This window comes from Leptinotarsa decemlineata, unplaced genomic scaffold (assembly GCF_025532065.1).
Source record: "Leptinotarsa decemlineata unplaced genomic scaffold, Ldec_3_MD MMD2_tig00026340_RagTag_RagTag, whole genome shotgun sequence".
NCBI classification, from domain to species: Eukaryota; Metazoa; Arthropoda; class Insecta; order Coleoptera; family Chrysomelidae; genus Leptinotarsa; species Leptinotarsa decemlineata.
In genome coordinates this window covers 6,215,839-6,236,893 of record NW_027412694.1, presented here as the reverse complement: position 1 = coordinate 6,236,893, position 21,055 = coordinate 6,215,839, and the positions used below count along the sequence as shown (strand labels likewise).

The following is a 21,055-nucleotide window of genomic DNA, read 5'->3' as shown; positions in this document are numbered from 1 at the left end:
GAATGCTAAATTTTTAAACTCTTTTCGAGTCTGGCCAAAAATTACAGAATCCATATCTTTGAGATATGTTATTAACATTATGAGATTGTAAGTCAATAATCACAAATTACGGGCAAAGTGGATACCATATTCACTTTTCCCTATCCACTTTGCCCGACTGGGTAAGTTAACACGTTTCATTAAAAAACCTAATGATTCTGACAGTCTGTTAAATATACTATAAACGAGTCAAAATATTTCTCATGGTCAAGAACTAATAATACTGGAAATGATATCAATGTACTTGCTTTGCAAAATTAATCTTTTTTTCACAAAAATACAAATCTCCACTCTGTCGGTGGCTTCTCGCTCTGGTGTTTTCTACGGACTGGCCCAAGATTGCCGAACAGAGGTAGCGTGTTGAACCACGCACGAATAAGTTAGGAGTAGTGAGGAGTATTCGCTTTGCCCGGCCTTTCCCTACATGTCCGCAAAGGTAATTTTAAGCTCTATTAAAATATGCAGGATTATACAGGGAGTTTCGCTAAAAAAAATCCATCAATACCTATTAATATCAAATTTATATATCAAAAAAGTTTTCTACACCATTGAATTCTATGTAAAAAAGTGCTTTGGAAATGTTTTCATAGAAACAAGAAATTTTTGACAAAAAAAAAGTTACAGCAACTTTCTGAGAATGCACATTTTCGAAAAATATGCTGTATCTCATAAACGATGATAGATATCGATATGCGGTTTTCACTATTAAGTTTGTCATAAAATTTTTCACCCAAATTCCTTTTCAGGTTGCTCATTATTGAAATAATAATAGTTTTGTTTCCTAGTTTCACAATATGAAGTATCATAGTCAATAGTTTTCCATAAATCATCACTTCTTACATAGGTATGTATAATGCTCAAATGACCAACAGCTTCCGGAGCAGACGATTTATTTAACTGTTGAAAAACATTAAATGGTCATAGCATCTTAACTTAACTTCCCCTACCGAGGATAAATGTTCATCGAGTAACGGGTCAGTGATGAAATATATCGATGAGGTTATAATGACTAGCAAAATTTGTGAAAAAAAATCGTTATCAAAAAATTGAAGATGGATTTCAATAAATAAAAAATCTTACTGAAAATTGAGTCAAAACATTTCTAGATAAATACAAAAAGAACGAAAAATGTCTTCATTGTATTTTCATACTATTCAAAATGGGGATGGTAGAGCAAAAAACAAAAATTGTTAATTTCACTTTTTTTAATATTCCAGTTACTGATTTTCTTGTTCTGGAAAAATTATCCAAAAATCCAATGAAGTGTTTTATTATAAAAAATATTCAAGACGTTATTAGAGAAATCAAGTAGCCATGTTACATAGTATACATTCCAAATTTGAAATGAAAAATTACAGACATAAGAGATTTTTGGCCGTTACGGAAATTTTCTCTCACCTATTCAATAACAAGAAATGAATTCAGTACTGATTTCATAGAACGGATACGCTTAAAAAAAAAAAAAAAGCCAAACAAGTACATATTCATATTTTAAGAGGTAAAATAATATCATTTATGGACCTCCTAATTCTGGAACAACAAAATCTTTATCATCTGTCTTACATTCTTCATCCCAGTCCACTGGAATCACATCTGTCGTAAGTTCTTTGAGTTTTGTTAGCGGACAAAAGCTTTCACAACCAGGAATTGTAAGTTTGAATGGTGGAACAACGGTAGAATTTCTCAGGTATATCTGGAGTAAAAATATCTCATAAAATTGGTTAATTTCGTAAAATAGTTTCTAGCTCACCTCAACTCCATAGGTATTTGTTGCTCTATCCTTGTACAATTCAAATAAAACAGTAATTGCATATCCTGGAAATTGGTCATCCCATACTTTCAAAGCCCTCAATATATTCACGACAGTTGAATCATGACCTCCATATAAGAACGCTTTTTTGGTTTTTTGTTTGATGCTTCCTTCAGATTTTGAGGTCCAATCTTCAAGCAATTTCTTTAAGAGGACTCCTGAAACAAAACATTTTTTTTCGACTACTCTTATCAATGTTTTCGAAAGATAATAAACTTGGTGACACCATGAGAAAATTTATTTATTACTCAATAAACTGACGAATGTCCAACATTAAATTTAAATTGACTGCTCCTCGACTGTATATATATATATATATATATATATATATATATATGTTACACTTGTTACACTTGACATTGTCACCCAAAAATTTTTATCAACTGTCATTATTTAATGTTTTTCTATCTGTTTTTGAACCTTTTTTAATTTTATTCTTACGTAATTGTCCTGACGAAGGTGTGAAATATACGGAAAGCTTGACATATAACAAAGAGTTTTCTTTGTAACAACAGCCCAGCTATTGACTGCAACCTCACGAATTGAACCGATATATATATATATATATATATATATATATATATATATATATATATATACGACAAAATTTCAACGTCAAATTTGCATTTGACTTTTCGGCTTTTCTATGTTTGTATTTATATGCCGATTTATATTTTAAACTAACTTTGGTGAGTCCTTTTTTGATATTTTATTACTGTATGATACTTGCATCATACTTTTTGTAGATATTCTTGATAAAGGAAAAAATACATTTCCGAAAGCTTGAATAGCAGAAAATAGTTTTTCTATAGCCCAAAGAGATTTGACTGAAATACCCACTCAAAAATAACCTATTACATATATATATATATATATATATATATATATATATATATATATATATATATATATATATATATATATATATATATATATATATATATACAGTCTGATTCACGGTGGATGGCACATTAGACGTTTCTGGTGAACCAGACAACGGATCACTTTGAAAATTTAATGGAGGGCATATTCGGACATTCTCTAGCCAACTAAAATATTTTCGACAATGCGGTGTTGCCGCTTCTATTAGAAAGCAGTAGCAACTTTGATTTTTCAAATGGAACACTCTGTATATAATATTATTTTTGGAATCTGTAACCTATCTGTTACCGTTTTTGAAATAAAAATTAATTTCAATTTTTTTCTTCGAAAATCATGACTTCTAAAAATGCCGATATCTTTTAGTTAAGAAGTACTATGATATCAAAATTTGGTTTGGAGTTAGGTGATACTTGGACACTTCCCACACGTCAGCCTAATCTCCGTTACTTCAATACAGGGTGGTAAAAAAATACAGTTTTTTCGTTTGCTTGAAAAAGTTGCTGAAATTTGATTATTTTAAATGGAACACCCTGTATATTATTGAAAATTCGGGAATCTGCTGAAATTTGCTTTCTTTCTATGTATATCATACCTATACCTAACTAGTCAAGTTTCGGACTTATGAACATTATTTGTGAAAATGTCCCTTCAGAATGGTATTTCCATTCGGTATTTGGTAAGCAGGCCATGATTACTATTTGACAGTAGCGTTGTGACATTCTCCTAATAATATCAACATTTTCGTCACTTCAGAAGTTGCAAATACCTTCAAAACGATGGAACAAAACTATTCAAACGAAGTTCTTATGAATTTGTTTATTATTTTTGGACAGTGTGACAAAATTATCAGCAGAACATGTAGAAAGTTCAATGAAATGTATCCGAATCTACCGCCAATGAACTTCAAGAAATTTATACGAATTCAGAACAATTTCAATGCATTTGGATCAACTTTAAAAGCACCAAGAAACTTGCCTCGACCCGTAACTTTCGAAGACAACCAGATTAATGTCTTAGCATATTTTCACGCATTTCCCGAGTCATCGATAAGAAGTGCTGAAGAAGATTTGGGTATAAAATATTCATCGGTTCAAAGAATCTTGCGAAGACATAAAATGCATGATTATAAATTCACCAAAATTCAAGCAATGAAGCCTCAAGATCCTCAACAGAGAGTAAAATTTTGTGAAATGTTGTTGACACGCATTCAAGAAGATCCACTTTTTTTAAATAAAATTATTTGGACTGATGAATCGAAATTTTCGAGAGAAGGGATTTTCAATAGAAAAAATCGTCATTAATGTCTTCTGCATGTTGATGGACAACAAATTGAGGTACGTGATATACGAGAAGTCATTAACATCCAGAAGCTACCTGAATATTTTGGAGAATACTGTAGACAGTTTCGTGGATAATCTGCCACTCGAAGATTATCGAAACTGTTGGTACCAACTAGACGGAGCTCCTGCACATTGCACAAGAGAAGTGAGCGCAGAACTGGATAGACTATTTGACGATCGGTGGATGAGGCGCTTGGGACCATGGAATTGGCCAGCGAGATCACTCGATCTTAGTTCATTAGATTTTTATTTGTGGGGAATGTTTAAAGAAAAAGTTTACAAAATACCCGTGCGTTCGAGAGATGAATTGTTAGAAAGGATTGCCCTAACATTTGAAGATTTGGATCCCAATGAAATCAGATCTGCCACCACGAAAGCAGTCAACACCCGCATTTTGAAGTGCTTGGAAGTGAACGGCCAGCGATTCGAACATATTTTGAAATATTCCACATGATCGTTTTACTTTTTTATAATTATTCATATCAATATTTCCAATTTCAAGTTTTTTGGTGCTTTTTTAAAGTTTATCCAAACATATTGAAATTGTTCTGAATTCGTATAAATTTCTTGAGGTTCATTGGCGGTAGATTCGGATACATTTCATTGAACTTTCTACATGTTCTGCTGATAATTTTGTCACATTGTTCAAAAATAATAAACAAATTCATAAGAACTTCGTTTGAATAGTTTTGTTCCATCGTTTTGAAGGTATTTGCAACTTCTGAAGTGACGAAAATGTCAATATTATTAGGAGAATGTCACAACGCTACTGTCAAATAGTAATCATGGCCTGCTTACCAAATACCGAATGGAAATACCATTCTGAAGGGACATTTTCACAAATAAATGTTCATAAGTCCGAAACTTGACTAGTTAGGTATAGGTATGATATACATAGAAAGAAAGCAAATTTCAGCAGATTTCCGAATTCTCAATAATATACAGGGTGTTCCATTTAAAATAATCAAATTTCAGCAACTTTTTCAAGCAAACGAAAAAACTGTATTTTTTTACCACCCTGTATTGAAGTAAAGGAGATTAGGCTGACGTGTGGGAAGTATCCCAGTATCACCTAACTCCAAACCAAATTTCGATATCATAGTACTGCTTAACTAAAAGATATCGGCATTTTTAGAAGTCATGATTTTCGAAGAAAAAAATTGAAATTAATTTTTATTTCGAAAACGGTAACAGATAGGTTACAGATTCCAAAAATTATATTATATACAGAGTGTTCCATTTGAAAAATCAAAGTTGCTACTGCTTTCTAATAGAAGCGGCAACACCGCATTGTCGAAAATATTTTAGTTGGCTAGAGAATGTCCGAATATGCCCTCCATTAAATTTTCAAAGTGATCCGTTGTCTGGTTCACCAGAAACGTCTAATGTGCCATCCACCGTGAATCAGACTGTATATATATATATATATATATATATATATATATATATATATATATATATATATATATATGTAATAGGTTATTTTTGAGTGGGTATTTCAGTCAAATCTCTGTGGGCTATAGAAAAACTATTTTCTGCTATTCAAGCTTTCGGAAATGTATTTTTTCCTTTACCAACAGTTTTTGATAAACCAAATATTGCAAAAACTTCCCTTAGTTTCTTGACAGTAGCTGAAGATGTCGATTTCGTTTTGAATAGCTCAGACCAGGTAGTTTTAGGTGGGGTCCAGATACTGTGGGAAAATTTTAACGGGGTCCAGAAAAAAAAACAAATATTAATAATAAATAATTATTTGGTTTCATACCACATTCTGAATTATAAAAGAAATACAAAATCTCTTATTAATGTGAGAAACTACACCGACGGTGTTGAGCCAGTTTTTATAGTTTGGTTCTCGAGATAAACAGCAAATTCGAAGTGTGTATTCTAGGTGAGCGTCTGTTAATCTCGAACGATATTTGTTTTTTAAAAAATTCAACTTTGAGAAAGACGTTTCACACATGTATGTCAAGCCAAACATAGTGGCCAAATTGATAGCTAGTCTTTTACAATTTTCATATTTTTCTGGGACATGTTTAGCCCACAATTCTTCAGTGGATACCGTTCTATACATTTGCAGAGACACATCTTCCTGAAAATCAATTATCTCCATTTGAAGTGATAGTTGGTTTTGAGAGATTAAACAACTTGGCAGCCACATCTGTCCATTTTGCCGCTGCATCAATTTCAAATAGAGATTTAAGAAACTGAGATAGCTTGCCTATCTGTGCAAAGTCTTGGAATCTTTTAGCAAATTCGTTCTCAAGATTGGCCATAAATTGCACAAACTCTGCAATGTCTTCTTCAGAATTGTCGGAAAATGAATAAATTCTTGTTTAACGATATCTTTTTCAAATATATCCAGCTTACAGCGAAAAGAAGGACACGCTTTGTAACAGATCACATAATTTTCCATTTCCACACCCACAGCCACAACCAGCATACCAGTATATTGCGCTCGTTTTTTATAAACCCAAAGTGCTGTCTCCCTGCGTATCCAAGTTTTGCAAGACGGAACATACTTGTTCTTTTATTAGCCAGAAATGTTCAATAACTTGACCATTACTTAGCCAACGAACATTGTTGTATTGAAGTAAGTCAGAAAACGCAGAATCTCGTTCAGAAAGGAACTCTTTGAATTGTCGGTGCTGAAGAGCAGAATGGGATCTCATAAAATAATCAACTTGACCAAGTTGTCCGTCACTTCTTTGAGTGAGCACTAAGTTTTCCACAAAGGGCTGCCTGGTGAATTATGCACGATATTAGACCTGAATTTTCATTTCTGATTCTCTTTACTACACCATTTTCTTTGCCAGTCATTGCTGGGGCCCCGTCAGTTGAAAGCGAAACCATTTTATCATAACTGATATTATATTTCGTTATAAAATTATCAATGACCTTGGATAATTTACGAAAATTGACATATGTTCATCATCAACAATGTCACATGATTCATCAAGTGCAATGGCGTAGCAAGGTGCCTTTTGCAGAAGTTCAAGAAGAGTGTTTTTAATGTCCGCAGCTAATATTTCAGTTCTTCGTGTATTACTTCTCGCTGACAAATTGGAGAGACAACATCTTTTTTTTCTTCTAAAAGTGACGTAACTATTGCCAACATACAGTCCTTCACTATCTCAGAATATGAAAATGGTTTCAATTAAGCGTCCAGCACACACGTAACACTGCTTCAGTGGATTTTTCTTGGTCGCTCATGCAACGAACTAGTAATTTTGTTACACTTTTCGTAAGAACTGAGATTTGTCTGAATTTTTTCTTTACAAGCCTGTCTGCCAAGAGGAAAGTTTTTGTGGAATTGCTGATGAGTTGTTTCGTAGTATCGCTTCAAATTCCCACTTTTGACAATAGCGACAGTTTTATTGCATATAAGGCACACTCAAACCGTGGAACCGTATTGTATGAGATTTGAATATGATGAAAAATTCAAATTATCTTTCGTAAGTGCTAAATCATAAGTGCCATCCATGAAACCGATGACCATACCCAGATTGGAGTTACAAGCCGCGACTATATTGAGCAGACTCAGGAACACTATTAAAAACAACATTGAAATACACATTGCTTCAACTCATTTATGGACACACTCAAGAATTGTCTTGCACTGGATTCGTTCCAAATTTAAAAGATACAAAACTTTTGTAAAAATTACAGACATCACTAACATATCTGACTGGCACTGGGTCCCTGGAGATGAGAATGTAGCAGATGAAAGTACCAGAGAAGATAATACCGCGAACAATAACGAATGGCTGACAGGGCTGAACTTTCTGAAACTTCCTGAATATTACTGGCCAAAAGAGACACAAGAAGAAATAGAAACGGAAATGAAGAAAGAGAAAATAATGACAGTTACATTAAAAGACATGTATCTGCCAAATATCGAAAGATTCTCCAAATATGAAAGGTTAGTAGGAACAACTGCCTGGATGTTTCGCTTCATAAAAAATTGTAGAAAGGGTACGAGGAATACAACTAATTTAGATGCGGAAGAGTTAGATGTTGCTGAGAAAGCTCTGAACAAGTATAGTCAGGAAGTCAGCTTCTTTCAAGAAATTTCAGTTTTGCGGCGCAATGGGAAACCTGTTAAAAAATCAAGCCGAATATATACCCTCATGCCAATACTTGACGAAAAAGGTATTTTGCGAATAAAAGGGAGACTAGAAAATGCTGAAGGCTTAAACTATTTACAAAAACATCCAGCGATTCTTTATCCAAAACACCGTTCTAATTGAGAGCTATCACATAAAATTTGGACTCCAGGGACAGGAAATTATTATGAATGAGCTGCATCAGAAATTTTCGATTTTAAGAATGAGGAGTGCTGTCCGAAAATGCAAAAGTTCTTGTTTCTTCTGCAAGAAAAGTAAAATACAACCCCACGTAGCTGAAATGGGTCAGTTACCGGAGTGTCGTCTTCAAAGTTTTGTCAGGCCATTTACTATCACTGGAATGGACTACTTTGGGCCGGTTACCGTTACAGTTGGCAGGAAATATGAAAAACGCTATGTAGTAGTATTTACCTGTATGAGCGTACGAGCGATTCATCTAGAAATGGCAAATTCATTAAATACAGACTCCGCTATCATGGCGATCAAAAGATTTACAAGTCGACGTGGATGTCCGAGAGAAATTAACTCAGATAACGGTACGAACATGCATTCTGCCAATAGAGAATTAAGAGAAGCTGTCAAGGACATGGACGATACTGAAATTTTGGTTTTTTTCCCCTTAAGAGCATTTCATGAAAATTCACTCCACCAGCATCTCCACATATGGAAGGAAGCTGGGTTGGTGAGGTCGGTAAAAAATGTTCTCAGCATTACACTGAAAGAGAGACACCCCAAAGAAGAAGTGCTTATTACCCTGATTACGGAGGTGGAGAATATGGTAAATAGCAGACCTTTATCATACATTTCAAATGATCCTTCGGAGCCGGAAAGCCTTACGCCAAATAATTTTTTAATGCACTGTTCAAATGGAGCTGCACCACCATTGGGAAAATTTGAGGAAGTCGAAGTGAACTTGAGAAAACAGTGGAGAGTATCTCAAGCCTTAGCGGATATATTTTGGAGAAGATGGCGAAAAGAATATTTATTTACACTGAATAATCAAATGAAGTATGAGAAGGGGGACGACTTATCGGAGGACGATGTGGTACTCGTCATTGACGACACATTACTAAGGAATTTGTGGCCACTTGGGAAAATTGTAACTGTTTTTAGGGAAAAGGATGATAAGATTAGAGTTGTGGACGTCAAAACAAAATCAGGAACCTATAAACGGCCAGTTACAAAGATCTGTAAATTAATGAGTGGTACAGGTTCTTAACGAAAATGAATTGAAGACTATGTCAAATGCAGTGATTTCGTCATGAGGAGGAGAATGTTGTTGCTTTTAATTAATTTTGTTCACTTTTTTTCACTTAGTATGTTAAAATAATTAATCATGGTTTGTTTATAAAAAAAAGACGATTTTGACATTGACAATAATTTGAAAGTTATATAAATAAAGATATTGACTTGAAACGTTTGATTCCTGGTTTATTTCTACTTTAAATCAAAGGAAATCACAGTAGGAGTGACTAGTCTGAACAGGTGGTTAGGAAATTCTGGACCAGTGAGGTGGCCGGCCAGGTCACCTGACCTCACACTTTTGGATACTTTCTTGTGGCGCAATTTGAAGAACATATTCTACGGAGAGCAAGAATATGACACAGTGGGTGAACTTAGAAAAAATATCATCACGCAATTCAGGTCTATCAGAAGAACGGATATTGTTAGGGATGTTCTTAATTTGAGACGACGAGCTCGCTTATGTATTCGAGAGGACAGCCATCATTTCGAACACTTATTGTAATACTTTTTGTGCATTTTTAACAAACTCATAATTTCATTCTTGGTTTTTGAAAAGTACCGTATTCAGCCAAGTGTTTGTCCAAAATACCGAATAATGTTATATCCGGCTGTTGTTTTTCCGGAAATAATTCAAAATGAATTCGTACTGTTTTCGTACTATTTCTATCAAATTCATAATACAGTTTCAACATATCTCGTTTTCCTTCATTTGAGAATGAGAACATTCTGACTGAAGTATTTGTGTAAACTTATATGATGTTTGATGAGTTCTGACGATAGAGTCATGACTATCTCAGATTTTTTTTTAATGCCTGTGGTTTCAGAAGAGCAAAGTATAACGAAGTATATATTAATGAAATCAGAATGAAAAGGACTATTTTTCTGTATAAAAACAATATGGCGTCCATAATAGAAAAAAAGTTGATGATGATTGCCAGAAGACGAAATGTCGGATAGTAAATATGACCATAAAAAAGTGTAGCTGAAAAAAAGTTTCAATGAAAATGTGTTTTTTATTTTGAGCCAGAAAAACATAAAAACGAAAATTCCGATTTTCAGTTTTTCCGGATTTTCCGGAAATACTCGGAATTTTCCAAGTTTCAAAATAGTATTTTGTTAAGCACAAAAAACCGCAACTTTGCCCCAATTTAGGCTTCGACGTACTTATCTCCTGTAGTTTAGGAGATCCCAATGGTATCCCAAAGGACAATGAACTTTGAAATGATGTCTTTTCGAAAAGTCAATGATTTACTAAGATTCTTCCTCAGTTAAAAGATACGTGTTGCTTTCGGCTTCTATTAATAAAGTCTGCAGAACTTCGACTCGTGGGAATTTTTCTTTGAGAATAACATTTCAAGTAGTTTTGATGGATCTAATGGGTCTCTCCCAACTTTCTCCCATATGTGGAGCGGAGGGGGGTATGAAATTGAATTCAATGTTGTCAGTGGTTAAGTTCGGAATCAACTTATTCTGGTCCAAATCTTTTAAGGCTCTCTTAAGTTCATTTGCTGCTCCCTTCAGGTTCGTGGCATTATCGGAAAATACTTTCCTCTACGACTAATGAGTCTTCTGATTGCCGTTATTGCCGAATCTGTACTCAAAGAGTATGCCATTTCAGTTCAAGGTGAACTGAACGGGTGCTCATGCATGTAAACAGTACTCCGTATTTTTTTTCATGTCTTCGGCCAACAGAAACATTCATAGGCCCAAAATAGTCCATTCCGACTATGGCAAAAGGTCGAACAAATGAGGTTAGACGAGAATTCGGTAATGGTGCCATCTCTGGTAGTTCAAAATTGGTATCTGTTAAAACAACTTCTCACTGCTGATCTTATGTTCAGAATCCAGTAACGTTGTCTCAGTTTATTTATGACATACTCTTGACCCTTATGCGCTGCTTTAAAGTGATAGTGAAAAATCAGCAATTTCGTGAAGTAATGTGTTTGTTCGAGAATTATTGGAAATTTTGTAAATCATTTGAATATAAAACTCTACTTTTGAGTCGTATTATTCCTTGAAAATGTTCCTTCTGAACATATTTTATCCATACATTTTCGGTGATTTTTATTTCGTTAGGCATGAGTTCTTTATTGAATGGCGATTTTTTTCTTATATTCTGAAGATCATCTTCATTCCATTTTATTGAAAAACCAAACTTATCTTCATCAGGATTCCAAATTAAATCTAGAATCCTTTGAATGGGTGATGATAATTCTTTTTTAATATCCATGTCTTTTTGATTTATAGCTCGATATTCATCTGAAATGGTTTTCAAGAGTTCCCTTGAGTTACTCGACCAATTTCGTATGATAAATAAAACCTCATCTTCCATGTACTTTAATTACACCAAATGTTATCGTCTTAGCCTCTTCTGGAGTATCGAAACTGTCTAAATAATCGTCAACATAATGGCAATCTGTAATAGCTCTTACAACTTCTGGGAAGTCTTCTCTGATTTCTAGTGCGTTTCTCCCCATCACGAATTGGGCAGAAATTGGAGACGAAATTGCTCCAAATATCATGGAAACCATCTCATATTTTTCAAGATTTTAATAATAATAATAATGAAGGTCTTTATTATTTTTAAATAATATACATATAGATTTTAACATTGTATGCAAAAAAAAAATAAAAACATTTCTGAAAATAAAGGGCGAAGTTCATTTTCTGCAGACAAACGATAGTTTTATTACGAAAATGTTCTTCCGTCTCTTCTCCTTCCCCTCCACAAAAAACGCTGTGCATTCCTATCTTTCTGTATAATTTGGACTCTTTGAAACATTTTCTGTATGTCTGCTGTTACTGCTATATTTCTTTGTCTGAATTTAAAAATGACTCCAAGTAAAGAGTTCAGCAAGTCTGGGCCTTTCAAAAAAAAGTCATTGAGGCTGGTACCACTGGATTTTGCTGTTGCGTCAAATACAAAACGTATTTTGTCAGGCTTATTTGGATTCGTAACAGGCAAGTACCATATATTTTGGGATGTATTCTGAATTTTCTCATTGGTTAATTTCCTGGCATACCCTTTTTCCAAATATTCTAAATTCTTCATCTCATATTTAACAGCAAAGTTTTTGTCTTTGTCCAGCAATACAAAGTACGAAAATCACATTTAGAAAATGTCAAAATTAGGTACTTTTTAGGTACAGCCTAGCCTTAATTGATGCTAGCAACGAAATGAAAATGATAATAAAATCAATTATTAATTTTTTTTCTCAAATCAGGTATCTCGAATTTTTTTTCGCTTATTCGCGGTCGTTTTCATCTTAATTTTTTGCAAGCACCTAATTAGCACTTGATTACCACGCTTAGTTTATACCTGATAGAGCATTCGTCCTCGTTTTCGAGAGACCTGATTCTTAATCTGTTGTTTAGCAAAATTGGAAGCTTTTGTTAATTAATTAGAAAATTTTACGATCCTCACCGTTTATCACTTAATTACCACCTAATAGTGTTCCCTTTACATTCATTATTTTATTAAAATTTTCATTGCGTTGCTAGCATCACATAATGCTAGGAACGCAACTTTGAGAATTGAGTTGCGGTGTAAGTTACAGAGCACCTAATCTTTGACTTCGGTACCTAAAAAAAACCTAATTTTATCATTTTCTAAATGCGATTTCCGTACTTTGCGTTGCTGGCGTAACAGAGCTCGGTTTAGTGCAGTAAGTTTACTGTTTGGGAGTTTGAACTGGTCACTCTTCCACAAAAGTCCAGTTTCCCACTTGTTAAAATCAATCCTTCTAGTAGTTTTGTCCAAGATTATTGTGGCTCGAATATCATCTGAATTTTGTGATTTCTTGTAATATTTCACTCCCAAACTGTCAATTTTGGAAGAATTCTCAACAAGATCCTCTAAATCTTGCAAATTTTCACGCTGGTGGCTGGCAAAAAGAGAATATTCTTTATCGACCCTGTCAAAATGACTTTTGTTGAAGTTGCCATGTATAACCCATCCTAATTTGGATCTAGACAATATGGGATCATTCTTTCCTCCTTCATGAATTTCTCTGGCTATTATTAAACTGATGTTGTTCTGCCCAATGAGTATTTTCGACTTTGCATTATGAAGAGATGATAGTTTTACTTTTCTTATAAAATCTAATTTTTTGGATAGATTTTTCACATCCACAGACTGCACGGGAAGAGACAAATTGTCAACGGTACGGACATTGCTCAAGTTGTATGTAATACTCCCACTTAGACATTTTCAATGATTTTTTTTTCGAGTTATAATCTTCGGATGTTATTGAATTTGTTCATTTGATTCTCAAAGTTTCACATGTATCTGTTGCGCCTATTTTGTCTGCCAGCGTAGAATCGATTATGGTAATGATGGATGCTTCGTGAAAGAGGGCAAATGTCTTAAATTTACCTCCAGGTCCGATTAATTCAAGAAGGGCAATCCTTAACAGTATTTCAGTCTTCTGGGAATGGCTAACATGATGACTAACTTGCTCTTCCACCTCAACTGAATTATCATCCACTTCTTTATGCAAAAGTGGGTTATGTTTGAAAGCACAACCATCGATTACACATTTTTTTTACTTCGGCAAAATTTTATGAGATGTGACGATCCAAGACAAGTAAAACACACTTTATTTTCTCTTGCCCACTGCCAACGTTTTTTACTTTTTAAGTTTATTGAAAAATTTGCATGTTTCAACTTTATGTCCATCTTTTTTGCAATATTTACAATTATAAACTATTTTTTCTTGTCGACTGGTAGTAAAAACGTACTTCTTCTTTCTGTTCTGGACCTACAACATATGTAACTGCTTCACTAGTTTCACTCAGCCATATGGAAAATTCTGTGATGGTAACTGAATTCTTACATTTTTTCAATTGTGAAACTTTTCTATCCCATTCCATACGCAAATTGGAGCTAAGTTTTTCATCAATGTCATTTAAGAGTTGTGGATTAGACAAGTAATCGTAGCAGTCCATACTGCTACTGCTGTAATAGCCAAATTTTGTATTTTATTTGAGAAGTCCAAAATGGTGTCAAGCTTGTCCTCCTCAATGTCAGGATTTTTTTACAGAATCAATCAAATCTTGAATGATGTGCCCGGCAGTCCGGGCAAGTAACAAGTGTACTTTGTTGCGGTTTACACATGACAAGTTTACTTTCCGCCAGTAAACTTGCCAAATGTAAACGTTTCTATAGGCAACTTGAACTACCAAAAATTAAAATAAATCGATGGTTGATACTATTTTTCAGCTTCGTTCTTCTTGTACATTGAGCAATATTTTTTTGAATACTTGGAACTGATTACATTTCCTCATTTCTGTATTTGAAATTTACATTTCTCTCTCTATTTTCAAAGAAAGTGATACACATTTTTAGGAAATATACTATTGATGACATAGCCCCACGCTAAATACATACCTCCTTTCAATCGATTCATTTTGTCAGTGTATACATTGAGAATGAAACTCTTCACGGTTGGGGTAAACATTTTTTTTGGATAATAGTTCTTCGTCCAGTCAGGCAATGTGAGATTGAAAGCTTCCTGAAATAAGTCTTGATATATTATTTGCAAAACGTCTAAAATTGATATTTAGAAGTGTCAAGGCAGTTTAATTTTCCCTATATTAATTTCGAATGATATTCAAATGCTCAACTCACTATCAAGTGTCAAGAGTACAATCGATCAGTAGGATTACATTATCTAAAGTTGACCAGTTGAATACTACATTCAATAAAATTCCAGTCAATCTTTCTTTAATTTCTATAACGATTCTTCAAGTCTTGTTGAACGAAACAATATTTTTCTGTTTGTCGAAGTCGGATTCGCAGGCCATCAAACCTATGCTTGGAATTTCACAATTTCAATACATATTCACAGTTTTCTCCATTCCTTACCTCTGCCATCAACGTGCTATATATATCCTGTACTCCATCAAAATCTTCTACTTTTTGTCCCGTTATTTCTGTCAGTTCCCTGAATAAATCTTCGTATTCTGCCATCATACTTTTTACTTCAGGTGAATTCATAACTCTTTCCTTTTCAATGTGGTACTGAGGGCAAGGTCTTCTCACCAGAAGTAACTAGAAAAATTATTTATTGAATTTAATGTGTATTCCAAAAGATCAGATTTCAGATATGTTCATAGTTGTTCAAATTTTAGGGGAATTTGAAATAAAACTGCAAAAAAAATCTTTTATTTTTATTTACGATGTATTGAAAACATTTTATCATAAGATATACCTACAGGGTGTTTCAAATTCGATCCTCACCATTGGAATCTCGGAAACTATGAGAGATACGCAGATGGTTAAATTGGGGCAAAGTTGCGCATTTACCTGACTAACAATATACCGTTGAGAAGATTTTGAAATTCTGAGTATGTCTGGAGATATCCAGAAAAAACATAAATTTCGGAAAATTTTTATTTTTTTCTGGCTTTATTTTTCGAAGGATTCGAAAATAATTGCACTTCCACATTGCCACTTTTTCTCTACTACATAATGGTGTTTTCAGATTTGCTATCTGACGTTTCGTCTTCCGGCCACCACATCAACTTTATTTTTTTCTCATTGGCGATACATTGGATTCTTTCTGTTTTGAATAGAACCAGATTTTACCTTTTCAATGATGTATCATAAGTTATCATTCTTTTTCGAAAAATTGGAGATATTGAAAAAAAAAATTCTTATGATAATAGGCTTTTACTTTGATGTTTCTAAATTTGATTTTCAATTTGTTACACTCAATGACATTTTGTTATTGTACAAGTCATTGAATTTTTGGCGAAAAATGGCTTTCACGAATGAAGAAAAAAGAGATATGATACAAATTTATTACAAATACGATAGAATCAGTATTAGGACATCGGAAATGTATTTAAACTTATATCCCGAAAGACGACAACCACATCGAACTATGTTCAAGTTATTGGATCGAAATCTCACCGACTTTGGTTTGTATGAAAAGCCAATGAGACAGAATACGGAGACAGAATGGAGCAGGAAACTAAAGAAAATTTGATAAATGAGGTATGTATGAGGTAAGTTAGATATTGTGTCCTTTTCAAAAAAAATAATAATTTTCCTATAAACATGAACCCGGGGAAAGGTAAAATCTGGTTCTATCCAAAACAGAAAAAATCCAATGTAGCGCCCATAAGGAAAAATAAAGTTGATGATGGTGGCCGGAAGACGAAACGCCGGATATCAAATCTGAAAACACCATTATGTAGTAGGAAAAAAGTGGCAATGTGTAAGTGCAATATATTTTGGAATCCTTCGAAAAATAAAGCCAGAAAAAAATAAAAACTATTTTCCGAAATTTCTTTTTTTTTTCGGATATCTCCGGATAAACTCGGAATTTCAGAACTTTCTCAATGGCATATTGTTATTCAGGAAAATGCACAACTTTGCCCCAATTCAATCATCTCCGTATCTCTCATAGTTTCCGTGATCCCTATGATGAGGATCGAATTTGAAACTCCCTGTAAACATAAATCTTGATATTTTTAAAAAGCATTCTTCTAGAGGAAGCCACCGCCTACTATGTCCCTCACTGGATACGTCCTTGAAACACGTGTTTCACTAGAACTTTTTACGCATGTACCGGGTACAGGGTGTAACAAAAAAATAGCTTATGAATTGAACCACATCTTTTCTGGGATCGAAAATAACTCGATTGTATAAAACTTATCTCAATGCAAATATGCAAAAAAAGTTTAAGCCCTTGGAAAGTACAACATGAAAATAAATATTTTTCCAATATTTCATGAACTGTTTAACATTTTGTAATGGAAATAGGTTTATGGCATCTTTTTCATACAAAACTACGAAATCTGTTCAGCCCATAAAAATTTTACGGAGGGTATTGAACCTCTCAAACACCCCAAACTTTTTTATGCGTGATAATTGAATATATATCGCGACACCATTGACTTAATTCATTATTTTTGAATTTTTCAACCTCGTAGCACTTTTTCTAAAAGCCAGTTTGTATCGAGATGCGGTAAAATTTTTGAGTAACAGAAAGTAAGTTGTAATATCTGAGTATTCATGTTATTTGCAGGTACAAAAAATATATACAAATGTATGGTATTTCCTGAAATCAATGTTCAAAATGGCTTCCATTTTCCTGAATACACAATTCGACACCGTTTTTGAAAGAAAATTCGGAATTTTGGAAGATCATAGGCTTCTGATTTTCTGGAAGATCATAGGCTTCTGACGAAATCGATTTGCACTTTCAATGATGCGATGCCTCACTTGTTGTTTGCCAATCATTTTAACAGAATACAAGTCCTTTTTCATAAAAACCCAGAAATAAAAGTTAATGGGGTTCAGATCTGGACTTCTGGCTGGCCAAGAAATAGGTGAATCAGAGCCCCTTTCAATCCAACGGCCAGGGTGCAGATCAAAAAGATATTTCCTGGCTCCGTTATCGAAATGCGCTGGAGCTTCATTTTGTGAATACCACATATTTTGCCTCATTCTTAAATTTACCTCTTCAAGTATTCTGGTGAATCATTTTGTAAGAACTGTAAGTAATTTGCACAATTTCAATTATTTGAAGGAAATAATGGTCTTATTGAATTATTATTCACAATGCCTGCCCAAACAATTGACTTTAAAAGTATTTTAATGATGAGTCATTTTTTTGCGTGAGGATTTTCTTCGGCCCATGTGTGTGCGTTATGGTGACTCGTAATACCATTTCTATTAGAGCTAGCTTTATTGGTAAATAAAATATGATTAATGAAATTGATATTCCGATTGTTTTCTGTCAAGAACCAGTCGCAAAATCCCATTTATTTATAATAATCTTCATTTAGTAATTCGTAAACGGTTGTTAAGTGATTAGGATGAAGCTGCTGATCCTTCAATCTTTTTCAAACCATTATGTGGCCAACATCTAATCAAGCAGTTATTACTCTTGTACTGTTTTCAGGGTTTTCTTTGACAAATTCTAAAATCTCATCGTTTGTATTCATTTTTTGACGACCACTATTACCAGCAACTTGTAGCAGCAAATTATTGATAAGTCAATAATTTGCTATACATTTATTTGCGAACGGCAGCTTTTGGCCGGAGAGCACTATGGGTTCGTTAAAAGATTATTTTCATCAAATTCAAATAGTAATTGAAATGGGCGCCACCCAACTTTGTTAAATCGTAAGTAGCAACCATTTATAAAGCTGGAAAATTAAATGTGGATAATTGATGGGAACGTATTTTTGTGAAGTTTGGTTGTTAAGTAATAGCATAAATAGTAAACAACTGAAATGAATAAAAGTATATTAAAGTTATATGACACAAAGGCTTCTGTGATATGGAAATCAAAGATATTTTGGGGAAGACTGCAAGATTATATCACATCATTTTTTGGGGAATAGATTTTTGGGGAAGAATTTTGCAAGATTATATCACATCATAATTGAAAAATGCTCACCCATAGTACTATGCATCAGCTCACAACATTATAGCATCATAATCATGATTTTTTTGGAGATTTATATGTAGCACTTCCCCTATAGTTTTTTATAGAATTATGAAAAAGATTCAGAATAACATTATAAGTTGAAATAAATTTTAAGTTCTGGCCTTATTGGTCCTCTGCACATAACAGTAAAATGGAGGTAGTACCTACACTACACCACCAAGGACGTTTTCCCCACAATTGAGGAAAAGGAAAAGATCAGAAAGATCTGTACTTCTGGCCTCTAGCCGAGTTGGACGTAATAGCATGTGCAACAGCAAAGTGATAAGATTCACTCTTTTCAACATAAACTACTTATTCGCCTGATGTCATCCTACAACCCTAAAATTAAATTTTAGTTACAGCAAACCGAACACAAAAAGGTATCCAGAGTATTCTCCAATTTCTGGGGCTTCTCAAAGACTTACCTCTAAAGAGGGTGGGCAATGGTTTATCTATCAAAAACCTGAAGCCTCGTGGTTTTATTAAGTAAAAAATTGGAATTTTCAGGGCTAGTTTACAAAATAGCCAGAATATTATTCTACTCAATTCAGGAAGGGCAATTATCAACTTCAACAGGAAGAAGAATTCACAACCACCTTGGCACATCTGCCTTCACAGGAAAAAATATCGAACTGAAGCCTTATCCTTGAAAAGAATCCTGCTTGGTTTTACCAATCGAATTGATTACACCGCAGTTATCGGACAAATGGAACAATTTATTTCACCAACTTTTTCATATTTTTTGTTTTTCTTTCCATTTTCACATATTCAATGAAATAATTCACATGTCGTACTGTACCAATTATTATTGAAAGTGTTCCGTGAAGAGGAAAATGAAAAGCACAACACAAGCCACAAGCGCTCACTTTGCGAAACATTTTTCTTCGAACGGCTCAAATGACACGACTATTAAAAATGTATCTTCTTTTTTACCGAAATAAACTGAAACTGAAAATTAAATTCATATCTGCCATGTCTGCAAGCGTATAAACCATTGTAACAGAAAGGTAAATTTTTCTCAACACTCTTAAAATGCGCAGTAATCGAAATATTTGGCCCTGTTTGCGCTTCCGTACTTTTGAGATATGCCTGACAAATTCTGCTTACCTTTTAAACTTTTTGGAGTTTTAATTCTATTAAGGTGTTGAGATTGAAGGTGACTTATTCACAGAATATGATATATTATAATTTTGAAATTGATTAGTTTCTCAACATTCTCAACCAGAAACTGTTTAACTAGTATCAACTTCCTTTTTAGACTTGGCAATAGGTAGTAACGTAGAAAATTAATTTATTCATTATAATAATTTTATTGAATTTTGTTTTGATTATGTATGCATTTTGTAGCAACTGCTTGTTATTTATACATTGGAACTACAAGTGTTGAACAGCCAACTAAGAGCCCGTATCTCAATGAAAACTGTCTTTTCGAAAAAGTGCAACGAGGTCAAAAAAAAATCAAAAATGATTTATTGAACCTATGGTGTCACAATACTAATTCAATTGTAACGCATAGAGATGCTAAAAATTTTATGAACTGAAAAGATTTCGTGGTTCTAAATAAAAAAGATGGTCCTACGATAAAAAGCCATGGATTCATTTTCATTATAAAATGTGGAACAGTTCGTGAAATTTTGGAAAAAATCGATTTTTATTTTGTACTTTCCAAGGGCAGTAACTATTTTTGTGCACACATTTGCATTGAGGTAAGTTATATCCGATCGAGTTATTTTTGACCCCAGAAAGGTGGTTCAATTTATGATCTACGTTTCTGTTTCACCCTGTATAACTAAACACTGATCGCAGTGTAGTAGTGTCAATATGTGAAATTTTGCTTTTCCACAAGTTTATCGCATATTTTCAACAAGTAGGTCTTTGAAGGTAAGTTTGAAGAAACTGAAATAATATATTGCAATATACCCATGTCGGTTTGACATTTTTGAGATTGATTGTTGGAATTCGTAATAGATTATGCCAAATTCCTTGCTGAATTTCTAGCATCCGCAGATTGGGCAGAATGTTTGAAACTTGAAACTATTAGTTCGTTTATAATCTCCACAGTAAGCGCAAGTTTTATTTGATTTTTCGTACAATCAGGATACAGTGTGTAATACATTTAAATGCATCGTTCATAATTCATTGCAGAAGTGATGTTTTCAATGACTA

The 21,055-nt window shown here is 33.7% G+C and overlaps 1 protein-coding gene across 3 annotated transcripts in view; it reads right to left on the bottom strand.

Annotated features, from left to right (window-relative positions):
* Nucleotides 1–1,226: 1,226 nt before the first annotated feature.
* Nucleotides 1,227–21,055, bottom strand: part of LOC111516264 (prostatic acid phosphatase) — a 99,803-nt gene continuing 79,974 nt past the window's right edge. For all 3 annotated transcript variants that reach the window (XM_074183476.1, XM_074183473.1, XM_074183472.1), the window contains exons 5-8: nt 15,310–15,495; nt 14,833–14,956; nt 1,790–2,007; nt 1,227–1,732 (exon numbers count right to left, since the gene is read on the bottom strand). In XM_074183476.1, coding sequence (XP_074039577.1) covers nt 1,553–1,732; nt 1,790–2,007; nt 14,833–14,956; nt 15,310–15,495 — 708 coding nt within the window. In that variant the 3' untranslated portion in view covers nt 1,227–1,552. The remainder of the gene's footprint in view (nt 1,733–1,789; nt 2,008–14,832; nt 14,957–15,309; nt 15,496–21,055) is intronic.